Consider the following 17,712-nt stretch of genomic DNA (forward strand, 5'->3'; position numbering starts at 1 on the left):
TCTCTCTCTCTCTCTCTCTCTCTCTCTCTCTCTCTCTCTGTCTCTCTCTCTCTCTCTCTCTCTCTCTCTCTCTCTCTCTCTTTCTCTCTCTCTCTCTCTCTCTTTCCATTCCCCTTCCTTCAATCTGTCTTACTCTGGGCAGAAGAAGTATCCTGGTGTTATAGAGATGGACATATGGGCTTTTGGCAGCTTGGAGGATGCTTGCCTCAGCTCCACCGGGATGTCAGAGCAAGTTCAGACTCCTCGCAAGCTTTGAACTTATTTGACATCAGTATTGTTAAACTAAGCTGGGAAGCAAGTTTTCAAGTAGGCATAATAATACGTGTTACGTAATAGAAAGGTGTGGGAACACGATATCTGTGTAAAGTGTTTCACAAAATCCCTTCTTTCAATTTAACATGCTCACCAGGGAGCAGCTGTGATGGTTACATTGTGAGCTGCTTACTCACTGCTTGGCCCTAAACAATTGCACAGAAGTTTAGTCAAGTGGCCATGCAATATTTAGCACCCTTCAAGCCAATTAGCACTATTTGTCCTGGAACTGTCTCTCTGTTTTCCTTGTCATAGTTGGTTGCTGATGCCCTCCAAGCAAATCCATCAGTAAGTGAATTGGCACATAATTCTTCCTTGACATTTGCACTTTTATTTAATCACAATCAACTAATCATGCATACAGAGAAGAGTCACATTCCAACTTAGAGCATTGAGGTGCATGTTTTTAATGTGGGTTTTGTAACCAACGAAACCGTGTTTGGGAAGAGATACAATACACACAACTGCAGTGTAGCTGTCAACAACGAAATCCCGTGTGCCTCCATTCAATCACAAACTGGCAAGTCACAGTGGCTATCTGTTTGTCATTGCACTGATGTTTCCTCCAGCTGGGCCAATGAGCAATGAAACTGTGGCTGTTAAGGACATTAAAAGGTTTTTTGTGGAAAATGTCTGCAAAATCAGTTGATGTTAACATTTGCTATAATTTGCTTTTCACTGCAGGTCACCCATGGGAACTAATATAGTCCTGATTATTGCAGTTTGTTACTGTCACTGTCATGGCTAGAATCTTAAATAGCTGCTGAAAACATAATAGCAGTTTGTGAAGTTGAAATGAGGCTGGGACATAATCAAATCTCTCTTTTTCTCTCTCTTGCTCTTTCTTCCACTCAGACTTTCAGTAACATATGCACAAACTTTCAAACTACACAAAAAATGTCTATAATTTTCCACTATGTAAGCCATACTCACTCTTATGGGATGCTAATAATCAGTCTTTATGTTTTAATTGGTTAATAAATTGTATATTAATAATTTTCAGATCAAGTTATAGGCAATTATAATGCAGACACAAAAATTACATCTTATTGCCAGGGTATGAGTATAGCGTGCAGTGTGACCTGAAATATGTACATTACTCATAAATATCATGGTATATACATTTTCCCTCTTAAGTGATTTATAATATGGTACACAACTATGGCATCGTAATTATTTCATGCCTGGAGTTAAATGTGTCATCAATTAGCTATTAATATACTTTACAGTGGTTGTGGAGGCAGCTTTTTATACGTGATTAAAGTTAAGAGCTAATCAGTCGACAGAGCTGATGCCAAGTGTGCGTGAGTGTGAGACTGTGTCATTTGCTCCACTTTCTCACGACAGCTGCAGCACAACTCAGTGATTTGTGATTTGTTTTTTTTAATACAGCAAATCACAGTTTTTTTCTGCCTTTAATGAATGGCTTGACATTTTGAGAAACATGCTTATTCACTTTGTTGCCAAGAGTTAGTTAAGAAGACAGATACCACTCTCATGTTTAAACAGTAAATATTAAGCTATATGTTGTTAGTCTGCACTGTGGGCCAGTGGATACCACTGTGGCCTCCCAGCAAGAAGGTCAAACCCCGGTTGTCCCGGCCTTTCTGTGTGGAGTTTGCATGTTCTCCCTGTGCCTGCATGGTTTCCTCTGGGTGCTCCGGTTTCCCCCACCATCAAAAACATGTTAAGGCTTGTGCAGACTACACAACTTTCAACATTAGCCGATACTACACAACTTGCCGTCTTGTGACGGGAGTCTTGAAGTCGTTGTGGCGTTCACACTACATGACTGATCAGTGACAGGGGGTCACACACTACATGAGCTGACAGCGGCTGTGTCACCCGACGCTTGTCTCCAAACCACGTTTTGTCAAGAAAACACACGTGAAATGTGAAACGGGACATGAGGCAAACCTACAGACAAACAGCTGTTGTTTGTTATTATAAAGATAGTAATTATATAGACAAAGAATATGAGTGAAAGAATGGATTAGCACACGCAGGTAGCAGGAATTGTCTGAGCTACAGAGAGAGCTGGAGGGAAGTAAAAAGCCTGCTCTCATTGGCTGGATGTGGATATCGAGTCGGTCGACTCTTCCAGATATTTGGCATCAGAAATGTGTTGGGGAGCCGTTTTGATGTGTCTTTGTGTAGTTCACACATAAGACTGGTGACCACTGATCAACCGCTGGTTTACTCCCAATCACCGGTATGCCCAGTCACCGAGCTCACCGAGCGGCAAATCGGGCTAAAAATCGTGTTGTGTAGTTTAGGTTCTCCAGTCAGTGCCATTTACCTGTGACACTGACTCAGATCTGGAGTTGGTCCTGCACAGGGGCTGCCCACTGCTACTTTGACGGATGGGTTGAATGCAGAGAATAAATTTCGCTAGATGGATGTGTATGTGACAATAAAATATACCATACTTTAGCCTTTGTGCTAAGCTAAGGTGACTCCAGCTACATATTTAACGTACAGACATGAGCATAGGCGGAAATCGCGGGGGGTTTGGGGGTGTCAGAGGGTTGTCACCCCCTTAAAAACCGTAAAATAATAATAATGATATATACTTAGAATATTTGTGTAAGTAGTAAAACAATACAAACAGGGCAATAAAAGTGTGTTTTAAGTTTAGAAACATTTTGAGTCCCCCCTCCCTTGCCTCACAGTGGTTTGGTCAACTGACTGCTTTCCCTCTTTACCTCACAGGAGTAATGTGGGAGAAAACAAGTACGAATCCTTCAGTAGTTGTGGAACTCCAGCAATGTTAAGCAGGCTGGCAGGGCTTATCTTTTGTCTTTAAAACAGATGATGTTGAGTCATTAATAAATTAATCATGACAAAAAGTTATGATAACCAATTATTTTTCCATGAAGCCACTATGTTATTATAACATTACCTAGCTTGTTTGGTAGCTTGTTTAATAGCTTATTGGATTGTAAGTCACCTTCTGCAGCTAGAGATGCGGCGATTCATCAGCTGGGGACCGAAATAGGCGTTGTTTTTGCTTACTCAGCCCTGACCAGTGACCAGGGCCGAGCAGTGTCAAATGTCCAATTTTCTGCCGGTCACATTGAACATTACAAACACGCTGCACTGAGCTGTGTTTTATGTGTGCACAAACAGTAACCTCATGTCACAGCCACACACACATGCAAAGACATTTCTTAGGTATGTGGAAGTTCTTCACTAGAGTGAAGAAGACGCAACGCACACTATTTACATCTGCAGAGAAACACATAAACACAGAAACAGACATGGTGGATATTGTACAGCACGGACCAGGTTAAGCAGCAGTGAACACAGCTGTTCCTGACGATGTCACTCATACCACGGTGGTCTTGATCGGTAATTAACAACAAGCCTCCTCCACACGCGGCTCATCTGCTGCTGTGAAAACGGAATCACGGGTGAAAAAATGACAAACTCGAGTTGTCTTTTATAACAGTTATCTGTTTGTAATGTTTCATTATGACCATACAATTGAATGAACCCCAGTGAGAATAGCCAACATTTATACTGGTGCTGATGAGGATGCTAATAAAAATAGATTTATCCAATAAAAAGTTACAAAAATGTTTGTGTATGCTGTCAATTTTAGTTCTTAGAAACAAAGAAAATCATAATCAGCCAAAATTAGAATCAGTATTAGGCTAATACCGTAGATCTACTGTTGTGTTGGGTTTTGCGCATATTGATGTTAAGTGGCAGATCAGTTGGCCTGCTGCAGTTAAATATCTAAGTAAGAGACATCCTCTGTCCCAGGGGAAACCTAAATTAATATGTAGAAGATGCAAGTTAATTAGGATAATATGACCGCATGGTGAACCTATGAACCTATGAACTTAAGTCATATTATAACTATTGCTTTGTGGTTTTGGCCAGAAGAATAGTAGTAAGACTTCTCTCTGTGTACATGTATCCTATACGAGTACAATTTGGGCTGTTTTTTTTGTGTTCCCTTCAAAAATTGCTCTTGAGAAATTTTATGTTTATTGCACCCCACACACACACACACACACACAATTTTTAAACCATGCCTTTATTCACAAAAGTATGTTATTCATCTCTAGATTTGAATCTCAACGGCTTTGTGGTTAAATGTGGCTGTTGCCTCTAAAGATTTTTATTAGAGTTATTATAGAATTAGACAAAAACTGCTTCTCCACTTTGACTTTGTCCTTTTCTTTTACTCTGCAGCAGTGTGCAGTGTATGTATTATCTCAAGGACTGATTAAAACTCCATTAGTCATGCAGAAAACAAAGAAAGTGTAATCAAAATGGAAATGAGTATAATGGTGCTGTAGAAACACATGAAGCAGACAGACTAGCTTCTGCTGAAAAAAAACTGTTTTAAAAAGACATTTACGTATGCACTGTTTGTATTCTTTAATGGTGAAATCTATTGAAACCAAGTCCATAATGGTGAAGAAACTCTTAAAATGGTTATGTATTCCATATATAATCTCCATTTACATGTTCAACTTGCAGAATCAAAGCTAAAAATTAAAGTGAAATCTCATTGGTTTTGCCCTACATTAGCATTTCTTGTTGGCTGTTCATATTTTCTCTAATTTTTGTCTCATCAGACAAAAAGTAAACAGATGTGGGAGAACATTTTCCAAGAAACCAATTTAATCATTGAACTTGCTTGAGGTCATGTTACAGAAATATGTTGGTTCTCTGATCAGGCTGTGTGAAGAAACTTGTACTACAGCAAACAATCAGTCAGTCCTGTTAACAAGCCCCAGAGCCAGACTCCCCACACTCATCATTTTAAGCCCATCCATCACTTCTTTGGGCTGCCAGGGCCAGAGAGCTTCTGCCAATACATGACAAGATAACAATGAGACAACAGTTAGCCTCTCTAGCTTCTTCGTTCACGTCTATTAAGAGTGCCCGGTGTCTGTCAAACTAAACAACCTTGACTAAAGGGTCAATAAGTTAGACATCAGGTTTATTGTCATGTCAGGTTGTATAGTGGCTGATAGGGTCCACATAGCTCCAGTGTTGCAAACAAGCACTCAAGTTAAATCTAGTTAGAGTAGATGTCATACTGTATGACCACAATATAGAAACAGAGCCAAAAGCCTGTATGGCACCCTATGGATTGATCCATGAAGAAAGGTCTGTGACCCAGAAAAGAGGACATGCTCTCCTGTTTGAGGAGGGCTTGGGGGCCCAGGAGGTCTTCCTTTGTATCTTTTGGTAAGCAGTCAGTTATCTGCACATGTGCCCCCTTAATTAGCCAACAGGGGAGCTGGGGCTGCGTGCAGTGTTGGGGCTAAAAGGGGGTAGTGAGACAACACTGATGTCCTGACTTTCTATCCTGATGCCCCAGGGGCAGCTGGTTACACCACCTGTTAATGACCTCTGACTGTGGTCCACCCAGGAAAGTACACATTGTCAAACATTGTATCCGAATAGTAATATTTATATTAATTACATTATATTATTAGTTTTGATGAGGGCTCAACCATTTATTAAGTGTCTTTGAGAACATACATTCCAACCACATCTCACTGTCTTCATCACTTTATATAGACAAGAAGACCATCTCCATGAAAGTTGAGCAAACTCTATCTGCTCATAAAACTCCAAGATGTGGTAAGATGTTGAAAGCTCCTGAATAAGCCATTACTATCCATTGAAAACCATCTCTGAATTTGTCTTTTTCCCCCCAGGTAAACTGGATAATTTAAGCAATGCATTGTCACAAAGCTGAAAACAAGGTTGTTTTTATTACCTCAAGCAACATTGACATTTTGGATATACATGGTTTTTACAGTGACAAATGGATAATTATCACATCATGTTCAAGAATTAACTTCTATTCTCCATTTCTATGCTTTATATTTATTCAGTGTTTCGATTTGACCATTATGTTCAGTCAATCAGTGTGTCCAACAATTTTTTTTAAACACTGGAAGACAAAATTTGATCAAATTCAATACAAAAGGTGTATGACCTTTGCTTTGTACATGGTTCTTAGTGTGATATGTGATATATGGACTTTTTGCAAGAAGAAATATAGAAAGCTCATTGTTTTTGAACATATTTGTATTTTAAAATTTGCTGCAGCCTGTAATTACATTTTTTTTTTTGTCAGACGCAAATGTTGCATTTGTGTTTAATTTGTCTTGTTTTGAACAGATTGAAAACACTACATATATATGAATGGTGTCATGCTCTAAGTGTCAGACAGTGCATCAGACTCTGCTTGATGTCTGTGTTTCTTCATGTCAAGCACGTTCTCATCTCATGTGTTATGTGTATTATTGCACTTCATTCATGTGCATGACTGAGTAACCTATGTGATTTTTTCTGCGTGACTCAGAGGCTCTGCTCTCCTGCAGTGTTAGTCAGTCAGACTCTGCTGTTTGGATAAACAGACAGGCAGAGAAATGCTAGATAATGGGTTCGGCCCAGCGTGAGGCCCTTTAACTGTCACATTAATTGCAACACTACAGCAGCAGCAGGGGGGACATGATCACTGTATTTGAAAGTCTTTTTTGTGTTTACTCTTATTAATGAGTCCAAAACTGTTGGATTTGGGGTCATTACTGTGTTTAAAAAAGTCAGTGTAGAATTTTACAGTTGTCTAATGGTGGGAGGGGCAGGTGAAATGACGGGTCACCCTCTTCTTCACACTCCGGTGAGCTAAAGTACTCTCCAATGAGCAATTCTGTCTGCCCGTCTGTTATTTAACAGAAGTGATGCCAGATCTCACTGAAGAAACAGATACTTCCGACAGACTGCCACTCAGTTAGCTAAAAGGGTTGGATGCTCTTTGATTAAGATTCCTCTTTCCCCCCAACCACCCGGCCTAAATTAACCCCCTGTCAGAAAGCCACAAAGAGAATGGGCATGGCTGAGTCTGATTTATTTCACACAGAGCCATCATAAGGGCACAGTTGGCCTCCCATCTCCCCTATAAGCCATCTACACCCCAACCATCTTTGCCTCTCTTTTTCTCACATCCCCCCACTGTCCCGCCCTCACACCTCCTGTCACAAACACTCAACCTGTCACTCCGAAGAAGACACAGGCACAAAGCCAGGCCCGAATCAAAAGGAGCTGATTAGCAATTAATGGTGCATCATTGTATTTGCATCAGGACTGTGTGCATGGTGTGTGTGCATGCAGAGTGGCGTTGTCAATCATGCAGAGTGTGCCCTGGCCCTCCCTCCTCTGTCCTGCCCATGTGCTCCCTTAGGGGTGCAGCCACTTATGGCTATTCATATGGGAGAGATGACTCTGTTTCACACCCACACACTTAAACTCAAGCTCAACTCTGGACAACAGAACAACCTCCTGCTGAGCCCAGAGAGAAAAGCTGAGGACTGCACGACACATCATTCTGATGGATCTATACCCAACGACTGATTGATGCATGTCTGAAATTTAGTTTCCCCCAGACACATTTGGACTATACTCAACTCTTGGGATTGTGGGTTAGGGTTAGGTTTGGTTGTTTACTGCAATGAGGGTGTTTGGAGTCTGCAGCCAGAGACAGAGTTTACAAGAATGGATCCTGGCACTTCTTTGTGTGTTCGCTCTCTACTTGTGTCAAGGGTGCAGAGGGCTGGAAGTCTGGACCGTGGGTGGGGAAAGTGAACATAATGCATCTGGGTTCTCAGTCCCTTTGGTGTTATTGTTGACAGAGACGGGAGTCGCTCAGGATGGGGCCAGCGAAGGGGCAACCGCAGCTCCCACCACTGAACATGAGGATGACAACTCTTTGGGCTACACAGGTACTGCTGCTGCTTACCCATGATTCTTAATGTGTCCTTGCATACATACATAAGCTCTGGGAAATGTCAAGTTAATCCCAGATAAAGAAATTACACTTGGTTATTTATTACATCAAACTTCTTAAAAGAAACAGTTTTTTACACTTTTTTTACTCATGAGAAACTTTATTTCACATGTAATAAGAGACCATGTGTTGTCTATTACACAAGCCTGTTATATATTAGCCCTTTATTCAGAATAGGGATTACAAAATGCGCTTGGGGCAGCCAATTGTTTACATTTTTCTAACAGAATTTCCCTCACAGTTGTGACAGAATAAATAAGCTTTACTGCCGTTTCTATGGCAAATATTTATTCAAATATTATCTTCATAGTATGATCGCTGCTAAGAGGTTCTTAGGTTTGAGTGCTGAAAGAGGAGGAGAAAAGGGGGCACATAGTGCCACTCAAACCTCAAACCTCAAACCTCTCCTGAGACCACAGAGCTCTGTAGGGAAATGAAGAGTTGTAAATGGGGTCCTCACCTGAGGGACTGACTCACACACGAGCACACACAAAGGATTCAAGTCTGGAGAAAATTAGTGATGACGCATGTATTTTGGTTGGGTTATTTTGGGCTCTTCCCCAGAGGGATGGTAAAAAGTGTTCTCAGTGTGTTGTCCCAGTGAGGAGACCTACCTCCCTAAGTGATTCACTGGACTTCACACAGCTTCAGGAAATCTTGTGAAAACAAAAAGGAAGTCCCAATTAACTGTTATGAGGTTCATCACTGTGTGCAGTAGCCTGGCAGCTCTAGATTTTATTTTGCTTGAAATTCTGACAATAACCAACAAAACCATACAATTATCATCAGTATCAAGCTGCGTTTTTATCAGTGATGCCAACACATTTCAAAAGCTTGAGCCAAACAACTATTAGTACAGGAATCTTTCAATTTAAAGTTAGCATATCATCAAAGTCCCCAGTTTTCAACAGACTTGGCATTCTTTCAGTGAGGGCTTAAGTAGGAAAATCATGTCTGCTTCATTGCATTTGGGTTCATCTTTAGTATGATAAATCTGTCTAGTGGACAGTGCCAGGAGTTCATCTTTAATCTGGCCATTTAATCCCATCTGTGCATGGAAATGAAGGAAATTGATCTGGCCCAGTCAGTGAATTGGAAATGAGACTAATGTGCCCTAATACCTCAGTCTGCCGCTGATGGAACAAAGTGGTTGGCTGCCAAAGACTCCATTTTCAGGGAGCGTGACTTACTGGATAGAACGTGAGGATAATCTTGACAGCTGCCAGTTTTAGCTCAGGTGAAAATGGAGTGCTTCTTCAAGCATTACAGAGAAGAATCCTATAGGTGCTTGGTTGTGTTTAATTGTGTCTTTGGCATGTGATCTTAGTGACCTTTACAGAGAACGACATTAATTGATTATGAGTATCTTTCACTGTTTAGCTGATCTCACTCCTACACATGATAATGAAGAAGAAGGCTGGTATGTCCTTGTCACCCTTCCACACAACTGGTGTTTATTAAATTCTGAAATGAAGGATAGAGATGTGTCAGTCTGGGTGAAGAACTTTGCATCAATGTGACAAGTGCTGTAACCTGACCCATTTTTATTTCATATAAAACTAAAAACCGCTGGCAAAATACTAGGCAATGACGCGGTAATGTCTTATATGGTAGTCACCTGGGACTAATACAGTCTACTGTGAATTTTACAAGGAACCGCATGCTGACTTGAAGTTCGCAATACATTAAAAATGTTTTTTATTGGTCCCCTAAGACATTGACTCTCAGCCAGCTCTTAATTGTTTCCTGATATCAAAGAGCTTTGCACAGAACTTCACGTTCATAATAAATGAGACTGACCTGTGTGAAGGCAGTGGATTAGAGAGGCATGCTAAAACTCTCGCATTTACACTTTGCTGGCCGCTGCTTGGCAGCCTGACACACACGGAGAAGACAGGTCTTTGGTTAGTCTGCCTTGACATGAAAAGCTAAGCGTGACTTCAGAGAGCACATCAGCACTCATATCCACCCTCTCTGCTGACAGCTACCATTGCATTTGTCACAGATCACAAAAGACAGCATCTTCAGAGAGCTGCTCTATTTGTCAGGTTATGGAAATAAAGATGAGAAGGAAGTAAGCGAACTGAAGGTTGCCACACTGTCACCACTGATTGGCTGCAGAATAGAGGTGTCCAGGCTACTGTAATACCATATTATATTATTCTTTTAAAGCAGTCGCCCCTGAACTTCTCCAGCAAAAAATAACATTCACTGTACTGATGAATGTACAGACAGATCGTGTGATAATAAAGTCAAGTCTAATTCCTGTTAAGTCAAAGAGGTTGATTTTGCGGAACAATCATAAAGATTAAAAGATGGCATAAAAAATATCAATAAACAGATACAGGACAATGCAGGCTCTCATTCCACATTTCTATAGTGAAAATATGAAAGGTGCTAAGCCACAGCCATAAAGAAAAAGTAAGTGTATGTATGACTTTAATAACCTGTTCACACTGGGCTTGCTTACTGATTTACTCTTTTGTGTCTGTATACACACACACAAACACACACACACAACTAAGAACACATGAGCCTAGTTTATAGAGAAGTACAAGTACTGGCTGAGATGTCATATGACATAAAAGGTGCAACACTTTATCTCAAAGGCAGTTTTAATGTTGTTCACTTTATTTCGTAATATCACAGACTCTGAAATGCTGTACTGTACATCATTGAATGGTAGGATGTAGGATGGTAGGTAGAATGTAGATTATTCACTGAGAAAACCTGCAGAGAGAACAGAGGGTAACAGAAAGTACCAAAAGCATCCACCAGACTGGTCCAAGTACCATGGTGATTGATATACAGCCTAATGAGATGGACTCGACCACCAAAACACTTTACATGCTCCTTGGGGTATGTCCCACCATCTCCCTATTAAAGATAGGAATCCTTCTCCTTACTGTAAACAAGGTAAAACATACTGTAACATTTTCTTTGTTTTCAAAATATCCAACAGTTAGGCACGTTGGCTTTCTCTCGAAGAATATAAATAAGCCCTAGTTGAGCTTGACCTCTGGTTGCAATAGTAAGAACAAATACCATCACTGAACTATGAATGCAGAGTGGTGTGTCACACAATTCTGTCAGCTGACACTTTGTCATATGCCACATTTTCACTGAAGTATACATTAACCCTAAGCCTTTTTTATACGATAGTAAGTGTTTCATCCAACATGCCACAAAACTCAATATACGCAGCCTATTGTTCTTTGTAAGGTCACAGCTGTGACTGAATCTGGCATTCTTAATGGAGAAAAGCATACATGTACAGATAGAGTTGAATGGTTAGTAGACATAAAAACGCCGTGTGCCAAATGTCTGTTTGCCAACACTTTGTCATGAACTGTGTACACAAGATGTGTATTTTTAAGAGGAATGAAACGCTCAGAGAGCTTTGTACAGTTACTCATTGCAATCAAATAACACTTTGCCAACACTTGTTAACATGCAAATGAGCACAGCCAAGCTAATTTAATGGGAACTAAAATCAGCAGAACATGTTACTACAAGTTGTTGCTCACATTCACAACACTTTAATTATTTTCAAGACAAATAAAAATAAATAAGTTTAATTACTGCATATCAAATACCACTTTCTTATTCCCATATAGTAAGTGCACAGCCAAGATACTTTGATTTCATTCAGGTGACACTAACTTATTGGAGCAGAACAAGATGCTTACTTTCATAACTGTATATAGGGTATAAACTGGAGGATATTCAACATTAAATTGAGGAAGAACTTGAGCATTTAACTCTTGTGAAAGCAAAGTGCAGCTTCAAAACAGAAATGTTTCTTCGAGATTAGGCTTAATGGGTGGAGACCAGGTGCCTGTTTTCCCCTTATTGATGCAGAGGTGGAGTGGTCTGTGTCTGGATACATGGCACTGAGAACTTTACCATGAGAGAGATGGGGAGCTCTACTCTCTATTTGTCCTTTGCACTCATTTCTGGGCTGTTGCGCTGGCCTTGAGTCCCCTCCCTTAAAACCAATTTCCTTGAAAGTGTCACCCACCCATATATTATCTAAGAGTCACCACAGCAACAGCGTGTTACGTCTCCATGACATTAACTTATGTTCATCAGTCTTAGTGCCATGGTTATCATCATACAGGAAGCAAAGGGAGCGCTACACACTCAGCTAGCTGCGCTCTATACATATAATCCCCAGTGCAGCAGCAGCACTCAGTTCCTAGCAGTGCAACAATAGAGAATGATCCTTGGCCACGCCTGGAGGAGCGATTCACTTGAGATATAATTAGTTATAACCATGCACTAATGTCCTACACGTAGTTTCTCCGCAGTATCTGTGCTGCTGAGGCCAGTAAAGGTTTTTTCGTTCCCTGTTCAATCTCTTTTCATCTCCCTCATCCACACAGCTTAGCTTAACAATGTCCCAGGAAATGGGTCTATTAGCCATTCTTCTCAGGATAGACAGAGGAGTAATGTGGTCAAGAGGCACTGGAGTGGGGGTAAGATTTGAGATGGGAGTTAGCACAAGTGCACACGGGTCGAAAGCACAAAGACTATGAGGTGAGAATTAAATTTGAATATTCAGATTCATGTTTCTAGTGTTCTCCTGATAATTGGGAAGAAGATTGGATAGGGCTTTGTTAAGTGCTAATAATCAGCTGCTCATGGCCCGTCAAACACACTTAATTTCTCAGTGAAAGGATAATAAGTGTTTTCCTAGGATGTAAATGGGTCACATTCTTCAACATCTCAAAGAGGAGAGGAGGAAATTCTTTTGCTCCTCTTACACTGGTGGTTCATAAAGCTGCTATAACATTGACATTTACCAGTCTAAACTAGGGAAAGAAAAGATAAGAGAGGTTAATCACGAGAGAGAGGCACCTACAGTATGTCCTATTGCATTCAAAAATAGGTTCTGATAATCTGCTCAGATTTCAAAGCACTTTGTTCTACCTATCATGAAGTGCTCAAGAGTAACTACATTTCCATACAGCAAATGTTTCTATACAGTGTCAATACCAAGCCCCAATGAACAGTGTGATGCTATAAGGCATTTAAGGTGGAGGATCCACACTCTGTGTTGACGCACACTATCCCAAAATACTTTTTCTAATGCACATTCTTTGCAAAAGAGATGGCTGTGACACCAGGAATACATTTGTCACAAACAAAATGGCAAAATTGTATTGAATAGATTCAATAATATTTACAAATTCTGGAAGAGCAGTATCAGTAAATTATTTTAAGTCGTTCATGTTTGCATGGAGCCAGGAAGTCAGCAGACCCAGTAAACAGTAAACATTTTCTAAATGTTAGCTGTATAGCTGCTGTCTCTGCACTGCTGTTTGGATATGTTGGAAAGCTTACATGAGGCGTGCTTTATAAAATCCAAACTACTATTGAAGTGTCACAACTTCTTACTTTTGTCAGCCAAAAAGCAAAGGAGTCCGGAGTGCTAAGTGTATTTTTTTAATTAAGTGTGAAGTGCTTTAAATTCTGTTTCATGATCCTCTGTTTAAAGTAGAAACTGGGCTGCACTCTACCACTGTGAGAGGTTGATCCATCTTAAATTTCATTTCACTTATTTAAAAAAAGGTTTGTACTAGTCCTGATGATTTATATGTTGTTGGATGCTGTTTGTTTTACAGTATATTTAAACACACATCCATGAGATTTTTAACTACTGTATGTTATAATCAATGTGTTGATTATAATTCACTTTGAATTTACTGGAATTTACTGAAGATACAGCACTACTAAAAGTAATAAATGGTGGTGTTAGAGCTGCTGTGGGTCCCTTGTTATTTTTTTTCAAATGACCCAGCAACAGCAGCACCACTGCTATTATATCTGAAAAAAACATACAGTAGATTATATGTTCATTTCCAGAGCTGCCTTCACCTTCAGATCAATTAGCCATCTTTATGAGCAAACACAAGAGGAGTGCTTCCCCACTTCACGGACAGCACTGTTTACTCCTCCTAGCAGAAATTACTCTAATAACTGTCAGCCATGACTGACGGCTTGATGATCTGAAAAGTCATTGCTGGTTTTATTATAGGTGATGTGATTCATGCATAGTCATGTTGCACATGAAGTTCAGCCAGAGCCAATATTAAGCCTGTTTCTCTGAGACTCCGTGTGAGCTGTAGGGGGCTGTGGAGGTTCAGCACTGTGGCTGTGTCTCAGCAGGGCTCAGCGTCTGTGTGTGAGAGAGGAGAATATCGTGGAATTGGGGGGGGCTGTAAATCTGGGCAGCACCTGCTCCCTGGACTCTGGCGCGTGGTGTGAGGTCAGCAGCGCCAGATATCCCATCGATCATATTTATTACATTCATCACAGCGCCAGTTTGTTTTGGCAGCTGATCGCACCAGGGAAAGAGAAAGAAAGAATAGGCTTTTTATTTGAGGGACGGGGAATTCTTTGGGCATGAGCAGTGTCTTTGCATTTTCCTCTTCTCAGGGTCTTCAGAGAGAGATCAGTCACTGATGTTGGCTCTAAGGCCCCACTGAAACCACAACTACTGCAGAATGATATTCTAAGTACAGTTCTGGAAAGTTTCTGAGAGAAATAACTTTGAGAAAAAAAATATTGATGTCTCATTAATTCTCAGCTCTATGGCAGTTTGGGTTTGCAGTTGAGGTTAGTCTAGAATACTGAAAGAGCAATTTGTGTTTTTACTGCTTGCAAAAATATGAAAGAAAACATGTATAAAACCAAAGTATTGGAATTAGGAATGTTTATCTAGCCTGTAAAAACAAGTTTGATCTGGACACTGACTGACTTTTTAGCCACAGTAGCAGTGTGGCTCTCGGGATGGCAATGTCCGTCTGTCTGTTGGTTAGTCGGTCCACCAATTTGGACTGAAATATCTCAACAACTATTGGATGGATTATCATGACATTTTGTACAGTTATTCATAGACCCCAGAGGATGATTCCAAGTTACTTTGGTGATCTCCTGACTTTTCATCTAATGCCAACATGAGGTTGACTTTATGATTTTGAGTGAACCGTTGCAACAACTATTGAATAGATTGTCGTACATTCTTCATTCATTCAAGTCTGATCTAAATAGTTTTCTCTTCTATGTTAATGACTTAAGAACAGGTGAAATTAAAGGTTTTGCAGGTATACTTTTTCTAAGTAAATTTTTTTGATCTGTGAATCAGGTTTGGGAACTTTGGGAAGTTTTAGTAGGTGAAATTACAATGTTTAGTTCATGGAAAAGTATAAACTCACCTGGAAGAAAACATGACTGCTTTTAGTTCTATTTAGAAGTTGGGGATTCACAGATGAAAACAAATTTACTTAGAAAGATTGTAATGGCAAAACTTTTTACTTACCTGTTAAGTCATAAACACAGGAGAGAAAACTACTGTCTGGAGTCAATGCATCACCTACAAAATAAGAGATTTGACCAGGAAATTGCTGTTTATGTTTTTACTTTAATAGTTGTCAGAGTGTAGCACTGATTGAGCTCCACTCTTGGTCAGGATCTTGTTTTGTATCTTACTGCCATGAGATTGGCTGAGGTCCAGCAGTGATAAGAACAAAGGAATCTCTTGGCTCCGTTTCCCCGAGTCCCACTGTCAGTCATTAAAGCTCTCCTGTCTCTAAACCAATTAAGCCAATTAAGCATGAAATACAATGCGTTTCTATGAGGTAGGGAGTGAGGCGCAGGTCATTCAGCAAGCTGAGTTTGATGAGAAGAGGAGCAATCCAAGGACAGTCTGTACTGAAGTATTATCTTATTGTGTTCAGATCTCATCTTCCTGTTTTGTTAGTGCATTGAAATGTACAAATTGGATACGGCAGTGCTGAAGTGCTGCATAGTAATCTTAGTGTTGAATGCTTGTTACTAGCATAATAAACAACATCTTTCTATATGGAACATAATCTTGTAGGAGTTTGAATACAAGCAACTAATAAACACTTTTCTGACAACAGAAGTACAGAATATTCACGTTAACTTCCTGAACGTCTGTTGCAGCAAATATTCCAACTTTGACTGTATTTTGATGTTGCTGCCAGGATGTTATGTGATAGCTGGGTTTTTTTAATCAGCCTCCACAGGCCATGTCGAGGCTGACGCTAAACAGATGCTAATGTGAGGCCCATTAAAAGACACAGGGAAAGAGGGATTCAGTGTGCGCAGGCAAGCGGAAAAGCAACAGCCTGTTTATCGCCTCATCCTGCTTTGTGCTCCGAACCTCGTAGCGGCATCCTGTGAAGCTCCCCCTCTTTCTTGCCCCCCCCCCCCCTTCTCCCCGCCTCACATTTCTTGCAGCAGCGTCATGCATGGGGACATTCCTTGAACAGAAACAGATTTGTTTAGTTCTCTGTCATTTTCTTTCACCGGACCCCTGTCCTTTTTATCATGTCTGAAAGCTGAACAGAGAGTCTATAGTGAGAAAAAGAATGTTCTCACTCACTGTTTATGTTTTGTTACACTCTGCTTTGCATCTTACTTGCTTTGTATCTTTTGTCCCTTCAGCCACTCTCTGGCAAACTCTCAATATAACACTAACAAGAGACATTTTTAGTCTTGTCCAGTTTTTAAAATAAGTTTTGGCTTGTATTTGAGGTTCATCTCAGTGGGTTAACTGTATTTAATCTGGGATGGAGCCCAGTATAATACATTCTTGGGCTCTTTTGTACAGCTGAAGAGCCAGATTATTGTCCATGCTGGACAGGCAGAAGGAAATGGCCTGACAATCAAAGATTTCTGTCGTAGAAGTTCCAGAAATATGACAAGACTGCACTTAGTGCTTCATTTTCAGTCTCTGTTGATATATGTCAAGGTCTAAATATGGTTGGTTTTAGTCCGACAGGCCAGCTGTAATTTAAATTTAAACCCCTAGCTCATTTGGCCCCTAGCTATGTTTAAGACAAATGTCCATACTCTAATGATGTGTGCTTTAAACGTTTTAGTTACTATGTTATTCATACATTTTGACAGTCTTGACTTTTAATCACAAACTGTTTGGCTGGTCTGCAGAAACATTACTAAGTCATTCATGTCAAACATAGTAGAATTCTTATCATGGCAGGGAATTGTGCAGTTAGTTGTGGCACGGTTTGTGCTCCTGGAGCTTCACCACTCCCTGAGCAACCAATCAGAAATGATTTGTTCCTTCTTTTAGCAGTGACACCATAACACCAATATGACCTTACTTGCTCAGGACTTCAGGTCATTTCACCTCTCCTCCGTCACATCACTTCTTGTCTCCCATCCATCCATATAGTCTTGTTGGTCCCACGTTAACAATATGTCACGCCACCTGAAAATCATCTTATTCTCAAGCGGGCCATGACAGAGCAGGGAGAGCTCTCCTTCTTGTAAGCCCTGTGCATGACAAAGAAGTCTTCATTGAACATGATATATCCCACAGATTCAAGAAACCACACATCATAAAATCATAAAACAGTTACTTCTTACAGGACGTTTTAAAAATAAGAGATTTATGTATGTTGCAAGGGATTGGATAAAAATTGTCTCCGTTCAGTAAATGTGATTCCATATGTTTACACTCCTAAATTTTACTCCTCCATGGAGGTTGGTGGGAAGAAAACGACAGAGCTTTAAAATGATGGGAT

At 40.3% G+C, this 17,712-nt stretch overlaps 1 protein-coding gene across 5 annotated transcripts in view; it reads left to right on the plus strand.

The window, feature by feature from the left end:
• robo1 (roundabout, axon guidance receptor, homolog 1 (Drosophila)) overlaps window positions 1–17,712 on the plus strand; it is a 202,505-nt gene that overhangs the window by 51,295 nt on the left and 133,498 nt on the right. The window contains exon 2 of one of the 5 annotated variants that reach the window (XM_046074726.1): window positions 7,980–8,069. The exons of the other annotated variants lie outside the window; for them this stretch is intronic. Coding sequence (XP_045930682.1) covers window positions 7,980–8,069 — 90 coding nt within the window. The remainder of the gene's footprint in view (window positions 1–7,979; window positions 8,070–17,712) is intronic. 5 annotated transcript variants of the gene reach the window in all.

The sequence above is a fragment of the Micropterus dolomieu genome, linkage group LG17, assembly GCF_021292245.1.
Source record: "Micropterus dolomieu isolate WLL.071019.BEF.003 ecotype Adirondacks linkage group LG17, ASM2129224v1, whole genome shotgun sequence".
NCBI lineage: Eukaryota > Metazoa > Chordata > Actinopteri > Centrarchiformes > Centrarchidae > Micropterus > Micropterus dolomieu.